This window comes from Chlamydotis macqueenii, chromosome 20, assembly GCF_036417535.1.
Source record: "Chlamydotis macqueenii isolate bChlMac1 chromosome 20, bChlMac1.mat, whole genome shotgun sequence".
Lineage (NCBI taxonomy): Eukaryota > Metazoa > Chordata > Aves > Otidiformes > Otididae > Chlamydotis > Chlamydotis macqueenii.
Window position 1 is genome coordinate 7993907 of NC_141575.1, and position 27067 is coordinate 8020973.

The window sequence follows — 27067 nt, forward strand, 5'->3', positions numbered from 1 at the left end:
ATCCCTCATGTTGTTCTGAAGATCTGACAGACAGTTATTGTAATTCCTAGTGGGGATAGGTGAATAATGATTTTTTTTTTTTTGTCAGTTTGGTTCTGAAATACAAAATGAAAGGAAAAAAAATTACTTTTAGCCATTCAAAAATAATTGAGGTGGGAGGAAGAATGAAAAGATTTTTTTTTGTATGTGGGACTAGAAGGAAAGGAGAAGAGAAAATAATTTCAAAACTTTAAAATTTGCAGAAATGCATAACTTTTTCATAACTGAATTATTTCACTTTCATTTTTTCTTTATTTCCTTCTAGATCTACTTTGTAAATATTTCAATATGAAGCATTTAAGTTAAGAAATAATGCAGTCGTGTTCTTTGATTCTTTTAAATTTTTCCCATCCCATTTTTTGACAGTAACTATCTAATGGATTCAGCCTGAATTAATAAACGTTGTCAGTCAATCCCCAAGCACATTTTTGTGCCTAATTTTAGTACGTGTTAAAAATAATGTCTCGCATCTTTAGTGCCTATGATTGCAGTTTCCTTTATGCTACACACGGTTAAAGACAATTCATACCTCAAACAACATATACTCCAAGGGTACAGAGCAGTGGGAGATAAAAGGAGAAAGCAAATAGATTTGTCTGGAGTAAATCAGAAGCAGATGGGGAAGCCTACGGTCTTGACTCCCATTCCGCTGCCCTCTCACTAGACTGCGGATTAATTATAAATCTCTTTCTCACCCAGTAGATTTTTCTCATGCTGCTTCTGCTCCTGCACTTTCTCATTCACACCTTCAATTCTTTGTTACTCTTCCTTTAATTCGACTTGCCTTGCTCTCCACTCTTGCACGCTTTCTTCTTTTCTCCTCCTCTGCTCGTCCTGGAGAAGATTACTAACGAAGTGGTGAGTGTTAATAACCTGTCTTGGCTGTGCCTGCTGCGACGGGTGAAGGAGCAAGGTGGGTGAAGGAGAAGGGTAGCAAAGAAGGAAGGAGGGAGGGAGCTGAAGTGGTTTCAGACCCCAGGTGAAGGTGTGCAGGGAGGCAGAGGACCTGCAAGCTTGGAAACCCTCACTGCAGTGGGAGCAGAGTCCACACCAAACATCTAAGGAGGAGAGCGTAAGGGTACCTGAAAGGTGGGACCTGTATCCTCGGGGATGCAGGGGCCGAAAGGAGAGCAAAGACTTGCAGGGCTGGGAGATGTGTGGGCAAGGAGGAACCAGCAGATTTCTCCTCTTTGCTGTGATAGGACCTCAAACCTGGGCGTCTCGCGCTTGATCCATCTGGATGAGTTTGTGCACAGGGACTTGTAGTGATCAGATGTGAATACGAATATTCGATCGGACAGGGGTTAGGGATGCTCTCTGCGCACCGGGCATTGCATGCTGGCAGGGATTAGACCACCATCTGCTTGGTACAGTGCACATCACGGGGTCGGTACCGGGATGCGGCGGGAACTCCTGCCGACTTCCTCAAGTCCTGCAGAATGCTGTTTTCATCGCTGGAGCCTCTGTTGTGTGGTTAATGGACAAATCTGGACAGAGCGTATGGATTTAGGGAGGAGAGGCATTTAAGGGTCAGATAGGAGAAGCGGCTAAAGAATCCCTACTGTGGGCTGATACATGTGGTTCCGTAAGGAATTCAGGCCAAGCACACAGCAGCTGGTGGGGGGAAAACAGCGTTGATGCTGTAGGAACAGAGATGTTGTCTAGCCTACAGTCCAGGCAGGAGGAGGGAGAAAACAATGTAAATTAGGAGGAAGCTTCCTTGAGCTGCTTTGGTCCAAGAGTATTATACCAAGAATAAAATGTCCAAGAATAGCTGTCTGTCATTGTAAACAGTCACATTAACCGTGATAGATAACTTCAGGCTATGTCTTCATGAGCACGGTAGACTCCAAATACCCTTCTTTCTTAGAAAACTCCTTCCAGACACCTTTGATTTCACAGGAATAAGCCACCTAGTTGTATTCCCGTTCTGCATTTGATTTACCACTCACTGAAAATTATTTATCTATCTATTTATTATCCAATTCTGTGGCTGCAGTTGAGGAAAGTCTGTTTATTCCTTTTCCACAGTAGTGTCTCTTTCTCCAGCAGCTCTGACTAGCTGCTACGTGCCTTGGGGAATGTCGAAGCAGAATTAATTAATCATGACCAGTGATGGAGGTGTTTCTCAGATGTGGATTCGGCCAGCCGATTGCACAGGATCTTTCTGGGAGTCAGGATGCTGAAGGAACAAATGTGACGCCTGCTCTGGATTGCTCTGACAGAGTCACTTTGGGAGGCCGCAGAGGCGTGTGGGATCTATCAAGCATGGGGAAAAGCTAGCAGAAATCAGTGATGTGCTGAGGTGGAGGGGACTGCTCTCTCCCTTTGGCAGGATGCTGTGCTGATGAAACTGTAAACTAGAGTTTAGCGTGTCCCGTCCTGCTCCCAGCCTGCAAAGGTGCGAATCTTTCAGCATCCACCAGAAAGCCTTCTGGGCAGAGCCTGGTTCGGAATGTCCCCTTTGGAACAGGAGTTGCGATGGCACCTGGCATGTGCCAAACTGGAGTTCACCCCTTCAGCATGCCCGCCAGTGATGGCAACGCTGGCCAACTGCACAGGTTGTGCTGAAGCAGCAGTGTTTGTTTTACAAATAGCTCTGAATTCTTCCTTCCCCTCTTCCCTCCCTTCGTAGAGCCTAGTAGAGCATGTGCTCTTCTTCCTGGTCAATGATTTCCTCCTGGCGATGGAGAAAGGTCAAGTGTCCACGCCAATTCTTTTTGATCTGTCAGCAGCCTTCAAATCCTCTGGCAATGAAGGGCTAATGATTTGCAGTGTCTGGCATGGATGGGCAAGCTCTCCCTGCAGGAGCATTCCTCCTTTCCAAAGAGACTCCGCAGTGTGGCTTGGAGTAATGGAGCATTTCCCTCAAGGACTCTTCCAGGGGGTAATTCAGGGCTCAGTTCTACTGTTGCTGTCAGAAGGATGGGGCTACGATATTACGGATGTGCTGATGACATGGGATAAGATCAGCTTTCGAGTAAATAATCCACAGTTTTCAGAATTTATAATCCTTAAACATCTTTTTCTGCCTTCAGCTTGTTGCCTAACACAGAAGCAAATTGAGGCTCTTTGCTCCTTTCCCACTCTGGAGATGAGGCCCTGAGTATCTCGGCTGGGATGGAGCCGTTTGTGGGGCGGGGAGGTGGAAGCGTCAGCCGTTAACGGGAGTCTCTGACTAGAGCAGTACTTGCTGTTAGCAAAAAGCTGTAATCCGGAGCGACAGGCCAGCTGGAGCAACGGTAGATAACGTGGCGGATCTGCGTGCAGAGGTGCAGCTGTGCGGGGGCATTCAGATTTCAAACTGCGGTGCCTGCCGGTGCAGACGTGCCCCTTTAGGAGGAAAAGCAGAGAGAACAGCCCCCCACTACTTTAAATAAAACCTCCAAAGGTTGGAGATGCTTCTCCTTTTTATTCCCATTGCACCCCTGCGAATTCCGCGTGGCGGGGGGAAGAACCCGTCTCCTCGAGGGCTGCTGGCTGCCTTGCAAGGGGAAGGAGCAGCCCTTGCTGCCCATTTCAACTTTCTTTCTTTAAGCCTGGTGAAAGGGAGGAGAAGGGAAACGAGGGTGGTTGTGCAGAGCCACGCTCTGCCTCCCGCTCCATCCACCATCGTGCGCAGCCTCGTATTGCGGCCCTGCCTTTGGATTGTTCTCTGCGCGCGCGTTTAACATGGACGCTCCCTCCTCTCTCCGTTCAGCCCCGTGAACGGGCGCTGGCAGCTCCGCGGCGCGCAGACCTTGGTGCCGAGACCCGCTGCCCTCAATCTCTTATCGAACTGCGGCAAATGCGCAGGGGCCGCTCGGGACATTTTCATCCATGAAATGAAGAATCAATAGCGTCACCTCGTTACAGGCTCTGCTCCGCCGTTCCCTCCTTCCCTTTTGCCCCTCACCTTGCCCTTTTTTCCAACCCATTTTTACCACCACCTACTCAGGCCTGATGGTGCAAATTCACGGGCAGCAATTCCCCTCTGCTATGCGCAGAGGAGCAAAAGCATGGTTTAAAAGAAGAAAAGAAAATAATTCAGGTAGACTTCCAAGAATGAGGTGGAATATATATTTTAAAAGTACGTAAGTGGTTTAGAAGCCAAAGGCCCCAGGAGGTCAGACTTTTAAAATCCTTGATGCTCATGAAAACATTACACGCAAATTCCACCTTGGGAAAATCTGTGTTTTCCTTTTTTTTTAATTTTTTTTTCCACTTAACAAGTAGAGAAGTTCATTTTCTGATGTAGAGAGGGGGACTGGAGCTGTGCTGTGCAGTCATTGAGCTGACAGAGCTGCTTGGAAAATGGACGTGCTATTTCCTTGGGAAATTCTTGTCTTTTGATTTGTGGTCGTTTTTTTTTTTTTAAGCTCTGGTTTGAAGGACAACTATGCTCCCACAAAGCTTTTATGGCCTGAAAATTCAAAGACAATAATAATTTGAGACCATCAGTATCTTCTTGTTCTCCTGTGCTGAAGCACTAAAACGCTATGGGAAGTATTTAGCATTGTATAATAATAACACATATAACAAATAAACAGCTATAAATATTTTATGCAATATATAGTCTTTTAAACATATATCAATACAATACAGAATATGTAAAAATGTCAAAACAAATTAACTGAAACAACTGAAAAATAATGTATTTATCTCCTCAAAATGAAACATTTCAGTATAACTGAAATGAAGGGAGAAAATCAAAATGATTTGTTTTGACACTTTAAACGTAAAAAAGTTTGTCAAAATTGACATGTTCCCATGCAACTTTTCGATTTCAAGAGAACTGCGTTTTCCTGCGAAAAACTGTTCTGTCAAAATTTTTTGACCAGCTCTACTTGCAGTCGATCTAAACAGACAAGCATCACAGCCAAGACTCTCAAACGCTCCAGGTGGTCAGAAGATGAATTTAGCACAGAGCAGAACAGTCTCGGAGAAGGAAATAAATAAAACTCACAGCTAGAGGTGGCCTTAAACTTGAGTACCAAGCTGCTTTAACGTTTGAGATGCTCAAACCTGAGTGGTTTCAGACTTTAATCCCAGCAAGGACTGAGTTCCTTCAGTTTTTTAGCAAACCTGTGTTGCAGGGTTGGTGTGCTGACGAACGAGGCTGTTTGTGATGGTGAGGTGCCAGTGCAGGTTCTCAATAACCTCTGGGATTTTTCAGTTCCTGGCATTGGTTGGGGTCTAGCTCCTAACAGCCCTCTGTGTTTGACAGATTAATACTGGTGAGTATGAGTGTGGCTTTATTTTCCACACATCCTCCTGTCTCAGTGGAAATCCTGGGTTTAGTGACTAGGCTGAAACTCAGTGCTGGTAGGCTGGCTCTGGGGTTCAAGGCTGGTGAGAACAGCTTTGGCTAGGAGTTCTCCTACCTTCATGATACTCAGATTTTAAATCTTCTCATTATATAAATGCCGTTTCAGGTTAATTTGAGCTTCTAATTTAATGTGCTGTTCTGAATTAAGAGTTAATATGATATTTGATTATCTTTTTGCAATGAGATCCAACCCAAGGCTCATTGACTTCAATAGACCTTCCAGCAGAACCTGCCACTGCAGAGTCTGCATAGATGTTCTTAGGGCAGGAGACCTACTCTCAATATTTCTGGCTTCTGTTTCAGAAGCTGCCAATTAAATGGTGTGATTTGGGGCTATTACATGTTCTAGCTCACGTGTCTAGCCTGAATTTAAGCTCCTGTGTATTAATGTGCATATAACTTCCTCTACGTGGGGAGGCTGGGCAGTAGAAGGAGCTGAACTTGAATGTTTTCAGCCTCAGTGTCCTGTGCACTCAGGGAATCTGTCCTGAATACTTTCATCAGTTGTTTAACACACCTTTCAGTCACCGGGCAGCATCCATCAGGTAGCTGCAAAGGGGTATCAAGTCCCCATCGCTGACTAGTTGTCCTCACTCCAGTTCTCGTTACAGCCCCATTCCTTGGCAGGAGTCGGAGCCATGCCGTCCTTATGAGGTCTCACCTTCTCGCTGGAGTAGCCTGGCAGGACTGTTGCATAAAGGTCTGAGGCAGTGGCTGCAGGAGCCGGTGTGGCTCAATGCACAGGGAGATTTTTATGGCCACAGCAAATTCATCATCCACTCAGTGTGATAAGAGAGGATCTGCCTGGGGCCAGAATTTGCAGCCTCCAATGACTTGGGGTCCCTTTTCCCTCTGCTCTTCAGCTGCCCCAGGTTCCCTTGGCTTCATCTATCCTGAATGGTGGCAGAATTATAGAATCATAGAATCATAGAATGGTTAGGGTTGGAAGGGACCTTCAAAGGTCATCTAGTCCAACCCCCCTGCAAGGACCAGGGACATCCCCGACTAGATCAGGTTGCTCAGAGCCTCATCCAGCCTGGCCTTGAATGTTTCCAGGGATGGGGCATCCACCACCTCTCTGGGCAACCTGTTCCAGTGTTCTACAAACCTGTTCCAGTGTTCTAGAACCTGGTGCCCGCTTCAGCTCTGGTTAAATGGTGCTTTTCATCCTGGCAGGCAGGGCCTTCATCATCCGAGCAGCAGGAGCTGTACCAGGAGAAGCAGTGGTGGATTTTAACCCCTTCTGCTCCTCCAGTAAGGGCTGAGAAACACAAAAGACCCAAGTCAAGAGCTAAGCTCCTTTCTGAGGGACAAGAAAAACAGGATTATATATCATTTGCAAGGATCATTGGGGAACCTCAGCTTCCCAGCAGTGTTAGATTGCATTTCCCAAACCCTATGGAGCTGGATCTCTCCATGGGGCTGTGGTGATAAAGTCCCTGCCCAGAAATGAACTTCAGAACAACAAAAATATTGCAAAGAACATCAGGTGTGGGATAACAGTTGACCTTTTGGATTGAACATTACATTATTGCTCTTCAGGGCAGTTTTGGCATTGATTATTTTTTTTCCTTCAGACTCTGTGCTTCCAGGTCCAAATGGTTGCAATGGAATATATTGGAAAGGCGAGACCGGCATGCAGAATGGAACAGGCATGGTACAAAATCCAGGGTTTCTGGACTCTGACACAGGCCTCTTTGAACCCAGTTTTCAGACTATTTTCTTTCTCAAATGTACGGTAAAAAATGTAGGGAATGGTATGATTTTTGCTCAGTTTATTGTGTATGGTTTGCAGGTGTTTCTTGTTCCAAAATGCAAGAAAAGTATTAAATGAGTTTGGATGTTTCCTTTTATGCATAAATTACAAAATCTATTTTGGCTCAGTCAAAACATACTGTTAAAGAAAACACTTCATTTTGGTTTTTAATGTATATTACTCAACATGTAATGAAAAACAAAACACAATCTTGAACCAATCCTTTCCAAACAGAGCACTCGACACATTCTGTTCCAAAGAAAAGCTGACTTTATCAAAAATGCCTTTTTTTTCCCTTAAATCAACAAATTTCTACAAAGTGTTTTGCTTTTGATGAATTGGCATTTTTCTGACATAAAATGAGCAATCCAAAAAAAATTCGAAGCAGCTCTGTGGCAAGTCTTAGCTAATTCTGGAATAGTAGCATGAAGGTGCGTAGGAAGGGTACTGCAAGGAGATGCAGCATTGAGCTGAGACTTAAGAGATTTGGGTTGAATTCCTGAAGCAGTTATAAAATGATCTGGAACAAGCCATTAATCTACCCGGTGTCTCAATTCCCATTGTGCAGAATGGGAAAAGTAGCATTTCCTGATCTCTAAAGTTACTGCAAGGATAAAAACCTATTAACACTTATGAGATTACTGGACTTTGATATGAGGTGTATAAATACTGAGGAAGACGGAAGACAGAGCTACATTTTAGTGTAACTTAGAATGAAATTATGGGGAAGTGGACTAGCTTGGGCAATAATTTAATAACAGTAGGAATAATTTCAAGTTCAGGGCAGTGTTTAATAGAAATCGCCGCTCACCACCCACCATATTTTTTTTTTAATAAGCAGCTCAGAAAAGTGCAATTTATCATTATTATTATAATCTATATTCATTCTATCTCTGCCACTTCACAAATGAGAGGAGTTCCTCACAAACATCTACAAAGCTAGCTCATTATCCAGCCTCCCTATTTATAACTCTCATTTATGACAATAGCTATCAAAATCCTGCCAACAGTAGGGCTGCTGGTGTGCTGACACCACTGCTCCAAAGCCCGCTGAGTGGTATTATCTCACTGTTCCCTTGCGTTCCCCCATCTGTCCCTGGCCATCTGGTGTCCTTGGTCTTCTAATTAGATTGTAGGCTTTTTGGGGCATGGACCGCCTTTCTGGTTTCTGTTTGTACAGCACCTAGCACGGTACCGTTCCGTTCGTATTTGGCAGGACCGTCTTCAAAATGTGAGTCTTCCCTACGTATCTGTGTGCACATGCAGAAGATCCTTTTAATTCCATTCCAAATCTACTGAGCACTGTTGGATGGAGCTGCTTTCTAAGTAGAGCCCTGAACCAAGCATCTGTGGATCTTGGATTTCAGAGCGGTGGCTTTGGCCCCTTGGCTAGTAGATTTATGATGAAGACTAATGGTGTTTAATTCCCTCTGGCCAGCATCACCTGACTCGATGGAGGTTGCACGCCTGCCACAGTTCTTCACTTTCAAGCCGCCTCTCATCCTCATCCTAACACCACCGGTAGTTTATAATTAGCTGATGTGTGGGGAAAAGCAAGCTGAGAACAGGTACCTAGTTGTTACCAGCGTGATTCTCACCTCGCCGTAGTCAGGGAGTAATTAGAGTTTCTGCACAAAACCCGCTCCCTTTAGGCTGCTAGTTGAACTGCATTAATAACGAAGGATTTGCAGGGTGGTTTTGGTTCACTGAATATTCTGACAAGTTGTAAGCAAAGTGTTGACAAACTGAAGAGAAAAAACCTTTTCTCCTCTAAGTCATTTAGGGTCAAATATTTTTATCACTGTTCTCTCTTAAGAGACTGGAAAGACAAATCAAAAGGAGAAAAAGGGAAAGCTCTGGTAGTTTCAAATGGAGATCTGGAAATGTTTCCACAACCTAAACACTGACATCTCCCAATTATTATTTTTTTTCAGCATGAACAATTTGGCAAAAGTGAAATGAATTTGTGGACTGTGTTGGTATTTTTGGAGAGGTATTTCTCCTCATTCTTCCTTGCCTTTCCTCACCCAAAAATGTTTCAGCTGATGAATATCCCTCAGGTCTAACCACTCATGCATATTTTAAACTGAAATGGTTAAACAATAAGTGCAAACTTAGATACTGACTAGAGCAGAATTGTCAAGGTTTGGGGAGGGATTCACCCATCACTGCCTGAGATGGAGAGATCTCACTTTCATGAAGAAACAACTTTGCAATCATTTAGGATTTAAGGATGTTACATGCCACAGTACTGTTATGCCACAGTAATCCAGAAAGTCAGAGCCAACTGCTGAATGGCAGCTCCATTCTGACTCCAGTCAGAGACCAGTCTCTGCAGTTTGAGCTAGAAAGACATTTAGGGTAGGAATGGGCAAATTTTTGCTTTCCCAAGGCTCAGGTTCATCCACCGAAGTTCATATGACTTAACAAACCCCGACAGATTGGAGTCCCCATCCTTTTCCATCCATGTTCCCTGTTTTCCCCTGGCCCCGGCGTGCGGAATATGTCCTTAGCTTGGTTGGGTCGCTGGCCATCGTTTCCAAAGGATAGCTAAGACTGCTTCACAGGCAGTAACTGCCATCAGCACTTTCACGAGCCGTCTCTGAATGAGGGGCAGGACGTAAATGTTACTGCTCCACTTGCACCCAGCATCTTAACACAAGTTAAATCCTGAGGGTGTATGGCAGTAGTTGCCTGTCTAGCAGGAATGTGAGTGTACAGCCACTTTAAAGCAGAGACAGCTGAATAAAATCTAGGAGAGGGTCTCCCATACTTAAAATTAAGGATATGCTTAAGCTGGGTGCTGAAATGAGGTCAGACGGTCCACACTTTGCGGGGTCGAGCTCTAAACTAACATAAGTTGTTTCATCTCTCCCTTGACACGTCAGTCTTTTACTAATTTATCAGCATCCCGAAGCAGCGTGTGAAGTTGCTGCGGAACAGAAGTGTTTCAGATACAAATAGCAATTGTTAGCCTCTTCCCTCTGGTAAATGGCAGCAGGCAGAAACCTCTCTCAACCTGCCAAGAACCAAATGTGGGACACAAGAAAGAATTATTGGTGCATGAAGCTTAAAGAGATAGGGGACTTATTTCTTTACTGCAAATAATGCATCTGGTAATTTCTCTTTCTTGAGTCTGCATTTCTGATGGAAATAGTTTACAACAATAAGCATAAGAAAACAGAAGGGATGTGTGCAAGATCAATTTGAGTCTAATAGAAGAGATAAGTGAAAGGTACAGAGGTTAGAAGAAAGTAGAAAATCCCAGGAGGCAGAAGAGTGGTGGAATGTTTGCAGCAAGTGATGGAGAGTCGGAGCTCCTGCCTTCTGCCTCCCCCTTTCCAGCACCGATCTGGGGCTGCACAGCCTCCCTCATACGAAACAGACCTTGCCATATCATTTTGTGAAAAATCCATCACTCTGAGCTATCCCACTGTATAAAAATTACCTTTTAAGTGGCTAAGTAGACACACAGCTTTATTCCTTTCTTCTTATTTCAAGAAACAATGGGAGTAACAGCACTTGCTTGCCTTACTAGAGTGCTGAGAGCTTTAATTAATGTCTCTAATTCAATTTGAACTCCTTGGATAAAAGGCGCTGCCTTGTGACAGCAAAGGTATTGCCTAAAATAGAATATAATTAACACACAGATATCAATCACGATGAAATTAAGTGTACATTCAAATACAACTTGCACTTTACAGAAAGTACTTGCCTATTTTTTCTTCCAAGAATCTTGAAGACTCCGAAGACAAGGAACATTTAATGTTCTGGGCTGAACTCAGCTTAGAATAAGGCCATCTTAAACCTCCTAGCGAACGAAAAGGGGCTGTAACAGAAATCTCCATTGGCACTGATGGATGTGCCTTCATGATGCACAATGCTTGAAACTGACTGTAATGTGACTCTGGATCGGGACACCTAACATTTTCTTCTCCCAGTAGTTATTTACTGTGTACTCTAGCCTACATCCTAGCTCACCCACCGATCGTGTTTATTAACAGATGTGACGATTGCATGATTGTGTTTGTTGACGTGAATCAGAAGGACCCAGATCACTGCATTGCTCTGTACTGCTCCTGACTGGAAATGGGCTTTGTAGCTTGGTTATGTTTTTTTTTTAACTGCTGTGTTACAAAGCTTGCTGACACCTTGGGATGGTTGCCATTCATTGCTTATGGGCTAGGAACACCTCGTGCAACAGGACTGTGTTTTGCTAGCTGCTATCCCCAGATGATGGCCTCTCCAACAAGTTCATGGTCCAAGCAGTCAGACAAATACTATTGAGCCTCCATGCTGATAATTGGAAAGTGAGGCAAAAAAAGCATGTAAGGGTACTGCCCAAGATCATAGGGTGTCTGGGGCAGAACTGAGCAGAATGCTGGATTCCTGCATCAAAACCCAGTGTCTAATTTCCCCAATTCTCCCCTTTAGTGCAGAGACTGCTTCTGTGCCAGATTTAGCCCTGAGTCTCCTACCCAAGGACTGTAAACTTGGAGACATTTGCCTCCCTGCCCCTTCTTCCCTTGTCCCTCTTGCAAAATCCCTCTTATATCAGTGGAACCCCATCCAAACACCTAACAAATTAATTTCGGATTCAAACTTGTTAGACTGAATGCACCTCTCAATATTGCCTTAGACACAAAATAATCCCACTTTACTGAGCTTTATAGCCTCCATGGGGACCAGCCCCGTGGTGTGTATTAATCTTTAATGCGAAACAACATCTCTACAGCAGCTACAGGGGGGAAAAAGATACTACTAAAAAATTAAAGTTGATGGTGTGATAGTTGTCTAGACCCAATTGCGCTCTACCGTCCTCCATTGCCGCAGGCACCAGCCCCCAGCTACCAGACTGGAGATGTGTCCAGTTCTTGTAGTGATCTCAAGGCACGTTCTCCTCGTGTCTTAACCCTAGGTTAAGATCCATCACAACTCTAACCATCCTGACTCTAACCTAAAAGGAAAGGAAGGAGGATGAAGAGGTGCGTGGGGGGAATTAGTGAATATCTCTTCTCTTTTATAAACTGATATTTCCCCAATGTATGATGCTTGCATGTGGGAAGACACACTGGGATTTCTCTGAAACCATTTATTTTGGTTCTTCTCAGATTTAAGTTTGCACTTGCACTGTGCTGGGAGCTGGAGGTGAGCTATCGCTCCACTTTGGTGTGTAAAAGCTCCCTTCCTCTCTTTGCAATAGAAATTCAATAGGAAGTGAAATGTTTAAAGGAAAGCTGATCCAGGCTGGCTGATGAAGGAAGTAGTTATGGAGGAGTTTAATGAACAGACAACCAAGCGGGTTTGGACAATGTGTACAGAACATTCTGGCTATTGGCAGCAAATCTGCATACCTGTCTCATGGCAACTATGCTGAGTCTGCAGCTGCTTACTGTGATGGGACGGAGTGGGTCTGCAAAGAGCAGCAAGGCAGAGAAGCAGCCTGGATGGAGAAGCGGGAGAAACGAACTCCTGAACTGGAATTTGGAAATGCTGAGGGTGGGATGTAGCTGGGAGCATTTCCCAGTAATCATCTTGGGTTCACGACCACTGTGACTGGAAGCAGAGCTGTACTGTAGCCCACTTGGAATATGCTGTATTCCCCTCAATGCGGGGCTAGAGACTCTCCAACCCCAGTTTTGTGAGGTAAAATAGAAACACTCCTTGCTGAGAGGCGAGGGACTGAAGCACCGAGAGCTGCCACATTTCTGGGTGAAGCAGGAGTTGGTGGTAAAGGCTAATATTAAACACATGCCTCCAGAGCAGGAACAACCTCCTCAGTTAGGAGCTACAGGTACCATTAGGTTTAATAACAGTAATATTCCATCTGCAGTTGGAAAGGTGTTTATATGTGCCCAACAGAAAAAAGCGAACATTAGTTGACTTTCCCATACTTAATTTTTTTCATTTCTTCATGTATTGCAACAGCTGACTGTCATTTTTAACCAGACTTACACAACTCTGTTTTCTCAAGTGCTGCTGAGCTCACTGCAGCTCCACGAACACATGCTGTGCACACGTGCGGACTCCCACACGCGTCGGCGTGCACACGCACTCGGCACTTGTGCTCCCCGTCGCACTCCTGGGTTCAGTCCGCCCGCGCAGAAGACACGCGTGCTGGCTGCCACGGGCTGCAGCTTTGCCATACTCCCAGTGAAATCTCCTGGAGCTGAGGAGATGGCCACACTGGCCACAAACACCCTCTGGTCTGTGCTGCTCACACCGGCCAAGGTCTCGCAGTGGTGCAGATGCGCCTGGCATCACAGGGTTTGGCCTCTCCTATGCTCGTAGCAAAACCTTTTCTCTCTGGGAATTGCAGACTTTCAGAGTGCTTGTGGTGGACTCAGACTCAAAACCGGGTTTCTGGAGATGTACAAATCAGCCTGACACCAAGCCTCGCTGTAGCAGAGCTCTGCACAGCCTAACTCCTCCTGCTGAAGAGAGTAGCTGCAGTCTCACTGCACTGTATTCTGCGGACGTAGGTGGGTACTGCCTGTCCTCAGGATAACTTTTGGCAAGGTTTGTGCTCCCAGGGCAGGGGATACAGGCTCTGCCTGCCCGGGCATGCCCACCGCGTTGGCACATCCCTCACAAAACCCAGCAAGGCAGCCAGATGGACAGGAGGTGGGCAGGAGGAGGAACACGTCCTGAGTACGGAGAGGACTTTTTCGGAGCAGCATCAGGAGCTCCCAGCAGTGGGGAGCACACCCCGACACGGTGGGCTGCTGTTGTTAGGAAGCAGAAGTAGGGGGGATCTACGCCAGGCATGCGGTGCCAGCTAAGCAAGCCGCTCACCTTCCACTGACGAAGCACGCGGCTTCGTTCGGACCGGGGCATCGTGCCAACAGCATGACTGCGGAGGCGGATGATCTAATGGCTGAAACGCTGGGAACGGGAGTCAGGAGACGAGGGCTCTCTTCCAGCTGTATCCGTGGCTTGCCGCGTAACCTTTGGCAAGGCATTTCACCCCTCTGTTTCCCTTTCCACTCATCACGTCTGATCTGTTTAGCTGTTAACGCATCGGGGAGAGGAGCTGGCTCGTAGCAGGGCTGTCTGCAGCCATCGTTTGGCGGGCGGGTGCAGCGGGACAACCGCTCTCCCATCACACGAGCCACAGCGTGCCCTGTGCCGGGTGGTGTGAAGCATCCCCGTAAGCTCCCCTGTAAATCTCCCACACTGAATATGCACGTTCAGCATGTCGCCCCGCGGAGCCTTGATCTTGGGAAGAGCCTGGAGTCCTACTGTAATCGAAACAGGAACAGACCCTCTCCCCCTCCACCAGACGCACCCCCCCCAAACACCCGGGCAGGAAAGCAGGTTGAGGTGATTTTTATCTCTCAAAGTTTGGCAGGATTTCACAGCCGTGTGGGTGTCTGTGTGTCCGCATGTGCTTGTCGCTGAAGCCTGGGTAATTATTTTGTTTTATTTCTTTTTTGGCAACACTTTAAAGTAAGAGCTGGGTCTCTATAGGTTGCTCAGGTTGCATGGAGTATAGATTACACATCATCAGAGAGACATGAAAGCAGAAGACACGTTTCTCTGGCACAGCATTAAAGGGACGATAAAGGGGTAGTTGTAGCCTAGGGTGCAGCCACCTTCTGCGCCCAGCCTTCACTCGCCTTTGCGGCACTTGCGGAGAACTTCACGACAGAAAGGGTGGAAAAGCTGGGGTGAGGATGTCTCAGGTCAGGACCTGGTTATTTCAAAGGTGATATATGCTTGGGAGGTTAAAGGCACCACTTAGGTACATGAATAAAACACTGCCAAATACTTTAAGCTCTGACACAGGCAGACTGAAGTCTTTTAAAACTTGATTTTTCATGTCTATTTTCACCCTGAGAGACAGTTGTCAAAAGGATCAAAGCAATTCCAATTTTAAAACTCTCTCTTTCTCTCCCCCCTCCCTCTCCTCCCCTCCGTTTCTCTCTCTCTTTCCTTCCTCCTCTTCCCTCTCTTTTTCAACAGGACTCCACAGAATGGAGCAAGAATGAGAGGAAAAAGGCAGACAGAAAAGCATGAACTGGAGGCTTGTTGAGTTCCTCTACCTCCTGTTTATATGGGACCATATACTAGTACAGCCCTCCCACCAGGACCCAGCTGCTACCAACCAACATGTCTCCAAGGAATTTGATTGGCTTATTTCAGACAGGGGGCCTTTCCACCACTCGCGGAGCTACTTATCCTTTGTGGAAAGACATCGTCAAGGATTTACAACCAGATATAAAATATACAGGTACGTTCGTTTCCTACAGCACCTGTAGCTTGGCTGATCCATTAGATGGTGGGACCTCAGCTGGTTCCCACGGGCTCAAGGCTTGTAGTCAATGGGAGGAGCATTGTTGTTCCCTTTCTGCCTAGAAGCACTTCTTTGGTTCTCCCTGGTCCTCAGCTGGCAATGCAAATTGCTTTGAAGGCTCAGATGTAATGCTCTGAGAGTGAGATGAAGGCACTGCAGTGCCATGGAGATGTGCACAACATAGGTGGAGATAAAAAGACACCAAGGGTCTGGGTGTACTTCATCTGTGGGGACAGATAAGGTCCAAGGCAGGTTCACAAGCATGTTTATCAAATCCATGTACCTATGTGCAGACCAGGCCCATAGGTACATGAGCATGAGCACAAGCTCATGCAGGTGAACTGCCAACTGCTTAAGGTTCACATGGGCAAGAGCAGACACAAAGATGCCAAGACACACATCAGGACAGCAGTTCTCACATGGCTGTGCGTGAGCCTCACCTGTGTGCTGCCTACCACAGACCTTTGCAGATTATCTCCGTGTGTGAGCTGGACTCGCCCCTACAACTGTGATCTTGGTTTTAAAATCTTCCAATTAAAAAAGGACACAGAATAGGCAGAATTCAGATTTTCCTTTGCCTTCTAGATTTTGAAGACTTTGTTGTTGCCTGTTTCAAGCTCTTCTTGCTAGCTGTGATATCCAAAACCACACTTTTCTTTTTTTCATTTTAACATGAAGAGCTGGGGTGCTCATATGAGCCTCCTATTAAAGCAGCGAGCACTTTGGAGTGACGGGGAATAAGCCAGCAAGTGTCATGAGATTTGCGCTAAAACCTAAAGAGGCTGCAAAACTCTGATAGATTTGTGCACCTTTACGTAATTATTTAGTCCTGTTGTGTTTCAGAAAGACACTTGCAAACGCAACTGTGCAGACTAGTAGGTAGGAAGGTACTGGTGAATAGCCTACGGCAACATGCACACGGATACACACACGTGATGGCTGGGGGATGGGGGGAGCAGAGAAAGAACATGTGTGCCGGCGGTGTTCTCCCATGGGCAGAGAGCCAAAAGCACTTGCAGAGTAATAGCGATGTGCGAGACATCATCTGTGTGTGGGGAAGAAAAATGAGTTGTGCCTGTCCCATGGCCTGCAGCGAGTGCAGCATCCCCTCCCCTCGCACCAGCCTGCGGAGCTAGGGCAGGTTAGCATGGGTTGAAGACAATGTCCTGGCTTGTCCTCAACCTTCAAAACAGCTCAGGGGGAAGGCAGCCCCAAAAACTAGAAATTATGCTGCCACGCTTCCACTAAGGATGTCTCACTGTCTTTGCTTGCACAGAGGAGCAGAGAAAACATGCCTTTTTCAAAAATACTTTGTTCATGATAGTGGTTATCCCTGGCTGTCCTCCTGTCCTGCCTGATCACTACACTCTGATCGAGACTGCAAATCCCTGCCCCGTGCTCTGCCCCTGGCAGTGGCTCTGCCCTTTGCTAAGGAGCCCTGAATGCCACCGCAGCCGTCTACAGGGGCTGGAGTGGGAGAGGAATCCATGCAATGTATGTGTTCAGACACCTCCAAGAACTGTCACTGTAGGTCAGGCCAGAGATCCATCAAGGCTGGGATCTTGTCTCTAAGAATCATGGAGAAACTGGCATGGAAGGACGTTGAGAGGTCATTTAATCCATTCCTCTTCCCCAAGGCAGACTCAGACATACCTGTGTCACATCTGACAGAGGTTTGTGGGCAACCTCTCCTGAAAGGTTTCCTGCGACAGAGAATTCGCACCCAGAGCAAGCAGCCTGCACCATGGCTTCCCCGTCCCCACTTTTATAAAGGAACTAAGATATTGTTTGTATGTGAAGCCTGCAATTTCTAGTTTATCTGCTATGTGGTGAGGAACAAATTCCCCTTTGGTTTGTAGGAGACTGGTAAGAATTTGAAGGCTTATCTTTGTTCAACTTTATATATGGGAAGCGAAAAAAGATTTATTTTTCTCCATTTCTGCTGGATATTGCCAAAGCACTTACAAAATACACTTGTAGCATGGGAGAAAATCAGCAGCAGCATTCTGCATGCGTGGTGGGTGTCCAAGGAGGGTCTTGCAGATGGTCACTATCTGGAGAAGTCATTATTCACAAAAGAAACTGGAGATGAGACAAGGTCCAGTGGAAGAAGTTAAGTAAAAGTTTAAGTAGAAAGTTCAGAGACATGGGAAGACTGCAAGGGCGCATAGGGCTGCACCTCTTGGCCAAAAACCATGCTCTACGCTGTAGGAGAGAGCTGAAGACTTGGGGAAATCCAGCCATGTGTGGTTTGAGCTCCAAACTCTCTCTGGGGCTAACTTTTGCTCCCAGTACGGTTGGCTTAGGAGAAGAGGAAAACCTCATGTGCTTCAGCAGAGCAGATGGAGCCATTACGTAGGAGGCTGGCTAGATGTTGGAGGGTTGTTTGTTTTTAATATCTGGCCCTGTTGGCAGAACCAGTCTCTTAAAAATTGGGCTCATGCCTTTTTTAAGGTGTGTCAAAGTCAGCCTAGCTATGGCGAGTCAGTGGAGCCACAGCCAGTCCCAGCAGCTAAGGGCTGGACTCTGAGCACACATCCCCTCCAGAATAGATCATTTTACTGAAACCCACAGGGGTAAAATCTCATTTTGTGGGCTCCTTAAATTGACTTCCAGAATCTGTAAAGCTGTTGGGATTTTGTCAGCTGCTTAATTCCAACACAGAAGTCTCTTTCCTCCCAAATGATGTCTCTCAATTGCTCTTTGTGCTAGACTAGCCCAAGGGAGGCACATTCTCGACATGAAGGATATCACTCCTTTCCTTAGAAAAGCAGCTGATGTGGAGCATGGGAATTTTCTGTGTAGTCTGCTCTTTCAGTGTTCCTTTTCTCCTACACTTGTTTTGGATGGCTGGTTTGTTCTTTGTCCCTCAGGCAGACAGTTCCTTTGGGCACGTGTGATTTTGTTGAATGAGGTTTGACCTGATGGCTGCTCTTCTCCCAAGGCAGCTAGCAGTAGACTTCAAACTAGCCGCAGCGACCAAGGGTTTGGAGAGGATGTGAAATCAGGCGGAAGGACCTCACCCGTCCCTAATTGAAACCCTGTTGCCTGCTTAGTGGTGATTTCCCCAGTGTCTTGCTGTGTGGGAGCACGGACACAGCGCAGTAGGACCGTGTCATCTACACTGAAAACCCACAGAGATAAAGCCACTGTCAGTGCTACGCAGCAGCGTAAAGCAAGATGCGGCATTTTCTCATTTTTACAGGCGACTTTAAAAAGGAAGCGACACCGAACTAAAACATGCAACACCTTCCATCACAGCTGAAGTCCAGCAGTCTGTCCGCAGCAAGCAAAGAGCCTGTTTCGGTTAGGAAGGCTATTTTATACGCTGCATAAGCAGAATTGCCGTAGAACGGAAAAGCTGCTGCTATTTTTTCATAGGATGCCTGGATGCAGATCTACCATCCCAGCATGGAGAGGCAGTTGGCTGTTACACTCTCTAAAGGCTCATTCCCTCCTTCTGCATACTGCATTTTAGCAGATTTTCGGTTTCTTTCTCGCAAAACTTGGGCCGCTGATTTTCCCAGTGCCCTCAGTCAAGGTTTGCATCCTGCGTGTGCTGTTGGTAGGAAGGCACGCAAAGGGGGAGATGTTTTGTATTAAATCATGGGCAGTAGGGGTAGATACAATTGCATTAGGGAAGCACATTAATCAGCATCGATTCATACTAATAAGGCTGGTTCAGGGGGGCCTCTGGCAGGAAAATGCTGCTTTGATCATTATCTGTGCACTCTGATGCTAATGCAGATAGGATGGCAGATGCTGAGAGTGGTTTGTGGGATGTCTGAATATTCATTATCACCATCCTTGTTGTTGTTCCTAGTCAAGAGAGCTTTGGGTACTCCGTACTGCACGAAGGCTGGGAAGCAGATGAAGCTCAGCTTGGCTCTGGGACTCGGGCACTGCTCAGACCAGAAAACAGCCCTGTTATCGCGAGACAGTAGTTAGTTAACAACTTCAGTCCACTTCTTTGAAGTAATTGTTGTGTTGTCCTTTTTCTTCTCCCAGAAAACTGATTATTTAGCTATAAGGCAAAGCAAGAACAGTAGACCGAGCACTTGAATGCACTGTGCAAATAGCCAGGCACTGACACAGAGATACCAGCTAATGATGCTGCTCAGTTTAAGCAAATTCTAGAAAATACAAAGATTTTCTAGAAAAAGTGAGACTTTGTTGTTCAATGTCAGAGGTGAGACACGGGAGGTGTCCACAGAGGTGGACAGGCTGCCACTGCCACTTTTCCTACAGCAAGGCAGGGAAAGGACACACCGCCTTGGAAAGAGGGACCCACAGCCGGACTGGGCAAGAGGTAATACAGGCAGGAGCTGTATTTTTGCCCCAAGCTTACGGTGTGGCTGTGGGTAAGCTCACTTCGTGCCTCGGTTCCCTCTGCATCCCCATGAGAATGGGAGATGACAGCATTTGCCTGCTCTGCGTTGCTGGGCAGACTTAATTAAATGCTGCAAGACGTTTGGAGGTAAGGGACGACAGCGATATAGAGCGGATGATCAGACGGGGCTGGAAGGGTAAACGTGCATGTGCAAGAAGAAATGTGGTTTTTCCACGTGTGAGAGTTTAATTCCATTTTCTGGAATGACTGTAGGGACAGGGAAATGTGGCTCTCTGTGTAAAAGCGCAGGGAAACCCTGGGGTATAGAAAGGAGATCTGCTCGCCTTGCAACTTCTCCTGCAGTGGGACCATTTAGAGGCTGCCTAATTTCATGGAACCTGCAAATACAGAATACTTCTGAGACCGCCGCCAAGTCTGGTTAAAATGCACCAACAGATTAAAAACTTAGTGGGGGATGTGACAATAAACCAGCCACCCCTCTCCCATTCCTCTGCCTGCAGAGTGACAGGACAAAACTGATTGCTTACTACACACGTTACGGTAAGGTCCCTGGATATAGGGAAAAGGAATACGGCTCCTGAGACAGGAAAGGTTGTGTGTAACTGGCTGCACAAGCTAACTGTATATTGGTTGGGATGCTGCCTGGGAAAAAAATCTTTTTTGTTTTTTTTTCCCCTCAAAAAATTGTTTCAGCTGTTTTTGTCTCCGGACTGAGACCGGTTAATAGAGAGGTGAGGTGTAGCTTCATCCTTGGTGGTTTTCAGGGCTTGGCTGGACAAAGCCACAGCTGATGTGCTGAAGAGCTGGCGATAGCCTTCCTTCGAGTGGGAGGCTGGATTAGGGACCCCCAGGGTCCCATCTGGCCAACATTGCTGCGATTTCCCTGTTTCTCCAGTTCAGAGTGGACACTAAACTGGGTGCTCGTAAAGGGATTTGCGCTGCTGAATGCATTCGGCCATGCTAGAGATTTTTATTTAGTCCTAGAAAACCCACAAATCTGAGCAGCTACGTGCTCTCTAAATGTGTCATTCCCTCGGTGAAGAGGAAGAGAATTATCATGAAGCGAGGATCTTTGCTGTGCACGTAGCACAGGCTACAGTTGACTTAGAAATGCGTATGTTGTTCTGCTGCTTACATTTTCCCTTAGAGAAAAAAAAAATTAAAAAGGAGAAAAAAAAATTTGGTCTCACAAAACTTTCAAAGCTTTATGGCACCACAAATTAAAAACAATGAGGAAGATTCTCTGTGACATAAATACATGAAGCAGTTGACTTCAAGGAAAATTCACCAATTTATTGGGTGCAGAATCTGTTATAGCATATCCAGCACCTCCCGCTGCCCCAGGACCTGCGTACGCAGCACCAAGGTTTCTAAGGCTGCTTGCCGTGCTTGTCTGGCTGGGAGCGTTGTAAGTTTTATTATTTCCAAGCAAAAGCAGACTGCAACCCCTACACTCAGGCACTGGACTTGGACAATCTGGCCAGTGAATGGGAGGTTTCTATCACTGTTTTTAGCAGCTTCTATTGGAGAAGTTTTGCCTTTCCTGACCAGACTTTCCAGGCAGGTTTCATGCAAACCTGCAATTTCCACAGCTGATCTGGCAGAAAACTAATCTGGCAAGAAAAAGGGAGGGAAAAAAAAATAATTTTCAACTAGATCCCTTTTCCGGTCTTATTCATTGTGTGATGAGGTGACAGTAAAGGGACAGGACTGTGTGGATGGAGGCAGGAGCGGGGCTAAGGGACTGGTGAGCCTGCTGTTTTCAGCAGCAGTGTGGATTAGAGTTGTATTAAAGTGCCTGTGAAAAATGTATGCTAAGTTTTGGCAGAGACAATATCTATTAGAGTGGCTTCCACCATTTTTTCAATCCATTTTTCTTCTCCCATCTCTCCACTCCTCATTGACTCCTTTTGCTGCCTCTCTATTGCACTGAATTTAATCTACTGGTCACTAGAGCTGTACAAATAATTGATTTTGTGCTTCACTGGTTGTATGGAACAAAAGCAACATTAAAAAAGGGTTGATCTGAAATGGATGTTTGTTCAACTTTTCAGTTGTTCAACATTTCATTTTAGGCTCAATGAAAGGGTTCAGCTTTGCTGTTTGTTTTCATTTTATTAATCCAGTGAAAAACTATCTTTTTTTCAATTTTTAAGGCATAAAAGTTCACCTCAAAACACAAAGTCAACCAATGCCACTTAGAAAACATCGAAAGGGAAACGTTTTGATTTTGAGTGTATTTTGTTTAGCTGTTTGCTCTTCAACTTGCTCATTCAATTTATGTTGAATTTGCAAGTATTTTTTGTGTCCTTGAAATAGGGAAGGAGAAAAAAACAAAACAAACCACAAACTGGCTGTCCTTATTTTTCACTCTGTGATTTTGAAATCTTAAAATTCCCCAGGGTTCAACTTTGACTTCCCTTGGGTTGAGCTTTTAGCATCTTAGGATAAAGGAAAAAAAAAAGATGAAATTCCCCAGCACTGCTGGGTGAGGGAGGCACAGCCACGATGAGCAGTTGGATTGCAGCTTTGCTCTGGGAACTTCATACTTCTTCAAAACGAAGCTGGATGCTGAGACCTGGGTGCTACTGACTGAGATAAGTGGTACAGCTCGGGTGCAGGCATAGTTCCTCCCTCATACACAAATCCTGGTTAGTTTTCAGCCCTGTTCCAGTTGTCTGGATGCCTGAAGCATCCAGAACAGCACCGTGAAGGTTCTTCTCAAACATCATTAAGGTGATGCTTTGCACTGGTACAAGTTGATAGGCACTGTTAGGCTTTTTAATCTTTGCTTTGGGTTTTTTAGTCACGCTGAAGTTCTGCTGACAAGGTTTTCCTATTAGGATTTTATGCTACCAGTTTAAAGGGGACATCAACTTTTATGTTTTCCAGTCAGAGGCAAGGCTTTTTTAGGAGAGGCAGCGCAGCAATTGAAGGACAGAGGGAGCTGAGATGAAAGGAGGCTCTTGCCTCTGTGTGGAATGAACAATGGAAATCCGAACAGCATTGCACGGCAAAAAATGCAAAATCTCCGTAGTTTATATTATGCATGTAAACGAGTGATGTACATTGGTTTGTAATCAGTAAGTGCCTTGTAAATAAATGTGTGTAAACCAAAAATTTAAATTTATTTCCATAGTGCATGTAAACAATGAAGCCTTCTAGTGTTCTCGTCAATGTAAATGTTAATCTAAAAATGACATTACGACAAGTTTATGCAACTTTACAAGAGAGCCACAATTTACATTCCTGTCTCACCAGCTCCAGCACAGCAGCTTGGCAAACAGGAGTCACGCAGTGCCGGGCGTACGCCAGCCCGTTCCATCGCGCAGCTTCTCCTTCAGCCACAACCTTCATTCTTCATGCAGTTCAGGGACCAGTGTTGTCACATTCCCTGCATAATGCGTCTCCCTGCGCATGGGAGGCTTTTACTATATTTGCATAAAGCAGGATAAAGGCACGAGTGGGGGATGGCAGGGCTCAGGCTGGGCTGCGGAGCGCTCGGTCCTGGGAGTGCCGGGCTGAGCAGATGAGGAGCTTGGCCCTTGTCGGAGCAGCCGCTTTGGCTGCATTTGGGTTCAGACAGCGAGGGCTTGACAGAGGGACACACCTCTCCTTCGCTTTGATATTCTGGAGAACAGAGGGCTAATGGAAGGATAGACGGCACCGGCCTTTGATGTGCTCATAGCTGCTAAGATACGGGAACAAAGCATCTGGCCAAGCTTTGGGGAAGGGCAGACCCTCATCTCAAGGCAGCGGCTCACGCCCAGGCCATGGGGAAGGGCACAGAAGCCCTTCTTGATAAGTTGATAAGTTCATACATTCTGATAGGGTGCTTGTAGTTGGGACATGTCAGTTCCGCTGGAGAAAGGCATGCACACGAGCTGTGCGGCTGGAAAGGCACGTTGCTACCCGGGGTACCCTGCCTCCTGACCCACGGAGGTGGGCAGAGCTTGAGCATCGTTCGACGGAGTCGCACGCTCAAGCGCAAAAATTCCCTTTCTGAATCCAGCATGAAATATTTTAAACTGTGCTCCAAACAAATCCAAGCAGAGACAAATATTTTTAGTCACTGAACCTTTCCAAAGAGATCTGTGTCCCGCTGGGCTAGGAGGGAGCTGTCTAGGCAGCCCCCTCTGAGACCTGTCTTGGTGAGGGGATCTTTCCCCCTCTGTGTAACAGAGTGGGGCCTCACCCCACCAGCCTCCCGAGACCGCTCGCACGCTGTGACAGCAATGACTCTGCACATTCACAGCAGATTTCTTCAGACAATGGGCCAGTGGCTTGGGAGTGTATTTAAAGGCTAACGAGCCAAGGAGAAGCCTTCACTCTTTTTTTTTTTTTTTTTTTGTGAGCAGATTATTAATTCTGCTTTTAAATCAGGCAGATGCTTGTTTCAGCAGAGAAGCTGTTACATTAAAAAAAAAAGTCGTCCTGTTAGATGCATGGAATAATTTTGTTCTGGCACCAGTAGCACTGGGAGATGGCATGACTGTACCTGTTATAGGGGTTTTTCTATTTCTGGTTCCCTCTAATGTTTCCCTTGGGTTCCAGAAAGTTTTTTTTTTCATTTCTTTTTTGCTGATTGCCACCCACCAGCCTCTGTAAATGGAACAAGATGCGTCCCACCGGGGCAGTCGGAGCCATCCAGACTGGCTTCCCGTGTTGAACTACTAAGCTCAGGTACAGAACCCAAGGACACCTCTGAAAAGAAACCTAGGAAATTGGCTTTGCCCACAGCAGGGAGGGAGAAGGGTTTGGGTCAGCTCTTTCTGCCAGGATCTCCTCTCCAGGCAGTGTGAAATCAAATATGCCTGTGCGGAGCCAGTGGTTCCTCCGTGTGCCGCAGCGCATGTGTGGCTGGTGAGGGGCTGACGCAGCACGTAAGCGGCTCGGTGCAGCCTCAGCATCCTCCACAGAGAGCCCTGGGCAGGTGGTACCCACTCTGCTCCCGGGGAACGGGCTGAAGGCAGCATTCAGGCTGCCAGGTCTGTCTACCAGGGATGCTGTTCGCTGGTGACCAAGTCTGGAAGCTCTGTTTCAGGCGCTCAGACCCAATTTCACGTCCGCAGCACTTTGCAGCCTTCCGCTGCTGACGCAGTGACCACAAAGGATTTACAGGAAGCCCCAGTGAAGTTCCCTTCCCCAGGGAGTGGTTTTTGCTGGTTAAATACATCCCATCAGGTGAGAAATACTGAGAGGGAGGGAAGGAGAGGGGTAGGGATGGGAGTTCGGGTCGCAGCGGTATTCGCATCCACCGAGCTGTCTGGGCTGGAGGCACTCCACAGCCAAGGCTTTAGGCAGGCACTGCCTCCTCCTCCTCCTCCTCCCTCCATGCCAGGCTCCTCGCAGCTGCCTGGCTCTCCGTTGCAACAGGATGGAGATCCTCCCCATCGTCCCCATACTCTGCGGCGTGGGAAAGCCTCCGGCCTTCTCCAGCACCTGCCTGGAGAGGCAAACCTTGGGAACTGACACCGGCAGCCACGAGCAGGGCAGAGCTGGGGCCTAGCGCAGGGATGGGATTCCCTAAAGTATCTGCTGTGCTTCTAAATCAAAGTCCCGCTGACAACACAGAGCACTAAATGCCTGCCTGGGGCTCTGCTCCTACAATCATGTGACGACATCAGAATTTAAGCTTTAATTAAGAAACGAGTGCGGGGAGGGAGGGAAGAGTCTCTAGCCCTTACGGCTGCAAAAGAAAGCTTGGAAACGTGACCCGAGTGCAACCAACATCTGCTTTAATGTGCAGACGGCTCCCAGCAGAGGGGTAAGCACCCGGAGACGAAGCCGTTACATCAAATTCCCAATCAGGGCAGGGCCGCTTGTGCTTCTGCTTGCAAGGAAAGCGCTTGCTTGGAGAAGGGGAGAGTTTCCATAAAAGCTGTGCTATGGCAGAATTACACCAACGTGCCTTCCCTTGCTGTACATGGCTCTCACGCAGCCTTGCAGGGCCAGATTTTACACTAGCACAGCCTCTACGTGTGAGCAGCCATCTTCTAGAGGTGGCAAGAGCCAGCCAACCGCTGCTGCGTTCCCGCAGGCTGAATTGTGCCGATGGCGCGCGGCACTTGGTAAGCAGCAACGTGGAAATCCTCTGATCTGGGATTATGGCAGGAGGCTTTTTTTTGCCTCCTGGAGTTCCTCAGCTCAAATTGAAGGGACTCCTTTTTTACATCTATATGGCATGCAAGCCTTCAACACGTGCTGACCCAAAACCCTGTGCTGTTCTTTCTCCTGCCATCAGTTTTAGCAAGGACAGGGAGGAACTAGATGTTTTAGAGAAGTTTCTGGATGCTCTCCATCTCACAGGGATACACCTTTGGCAAGGTTCATTGAAGAAGAACCTGATCTGATGGCTATGCTCCCAGCCTGCACACCAGGCTCTGGAGGCTCAAATATGCCTGATATTGCAACAGCCTCTCGTTCCCATGAGTGAGGATGGGAATTCAGCTTGGATGGGGATGCAAATGCTGACTGGTGAGGGACACTGCGTCCCCACAGCTACCTGGAGGTGGAAGAAAGGACGAGGTGAAACCAGGCATTACATTGGGAGGGTAAAGGTGTTTTCATTATCTGTGCATCCCTGCCCAACCTCATTTTGCTTTTTTGCTTTTGCTCATTTTACTGCTTCTTTCCCTCTCAGCAAAGGAAAACCTGTCTATTGAGTATTCAGGATTAAATATTTCAGTGTTAGCTTCTAGCTCTTGAGCAAAAACTCGGAAAGAACATTACTTTTTACTCCTCTCCAAATGTCTGGGGCTCTCCCAGGGGAGCGCAGGCGCACAGCCTGGGCAAGGCTAATAAGAGAGCTTGGTACGCAGGGAGAGCTGCGTGTTGCATGGTTAAGAGCAAGCAGGAGAGACAGGAATGAGAAAAGAAGCTTGTTAGCTTGATCTCTGGTTAAAGCTAAATGAAGAGTCCCCACCAAACTAATACGTTCTCCTTGCATTTCGTCTTCCATCCCCCTGTTTTCCTCCCCTTACCCCCCATTCAGGCTGTGAAAGTCTCAGATTCCCCCCTCCCGCCAGTAAAAGACTCCCGACTGTTTCTTGGGAGCGTTTGATATTTGAAATCTGTGCCGTACCGATTCAGCAGGCGAGTGTTGCCGAGTCACATGATGAACCGTATCTCAAGACTATTTAGTGTCTCTTCAAAGCCCACACTTTTGGAGTCCTGTGATTATGTAAGAGTCTCAACTCAGTTTTAAAAGTAAGTTTACAGCCCTCATAATTGCAGAGGAAAACTTGATAATGCGACTCCTACATACTCAGAAAGCAGAAGGAAAAAAAAAAAAAGAAAAAAAAACCCTGAAGTTTA

The 27067-nt window shown here is 46.6% G+C and overlaps 1 protein-coding gene across 1 annotated transcript in view; it reads left to right on the plus strand.

Annotated features, from left to right (window-relative positions):
• The window catches only part of BRINP1 (BMP/retinoic acid inducible neural specific 1), an 85478-nt gene that overhangs the window by 12403 nt on the left and 46008 nt on the right, over window positions 1-27067 (plus strand). Inside the window, exon 2 of the mRNA XM_086763690.1 lies at window positions 15069-15336. Within this exon, the coding sequence (XP_086619816.1) occupies window positions 15119-15336 (218 nt within the window). The 5' untranslated portion in view covers window positions 15069-15118. The remainder of the gene's footprint in view (window positions 1-15068; window positions 15337-27067) is intronic.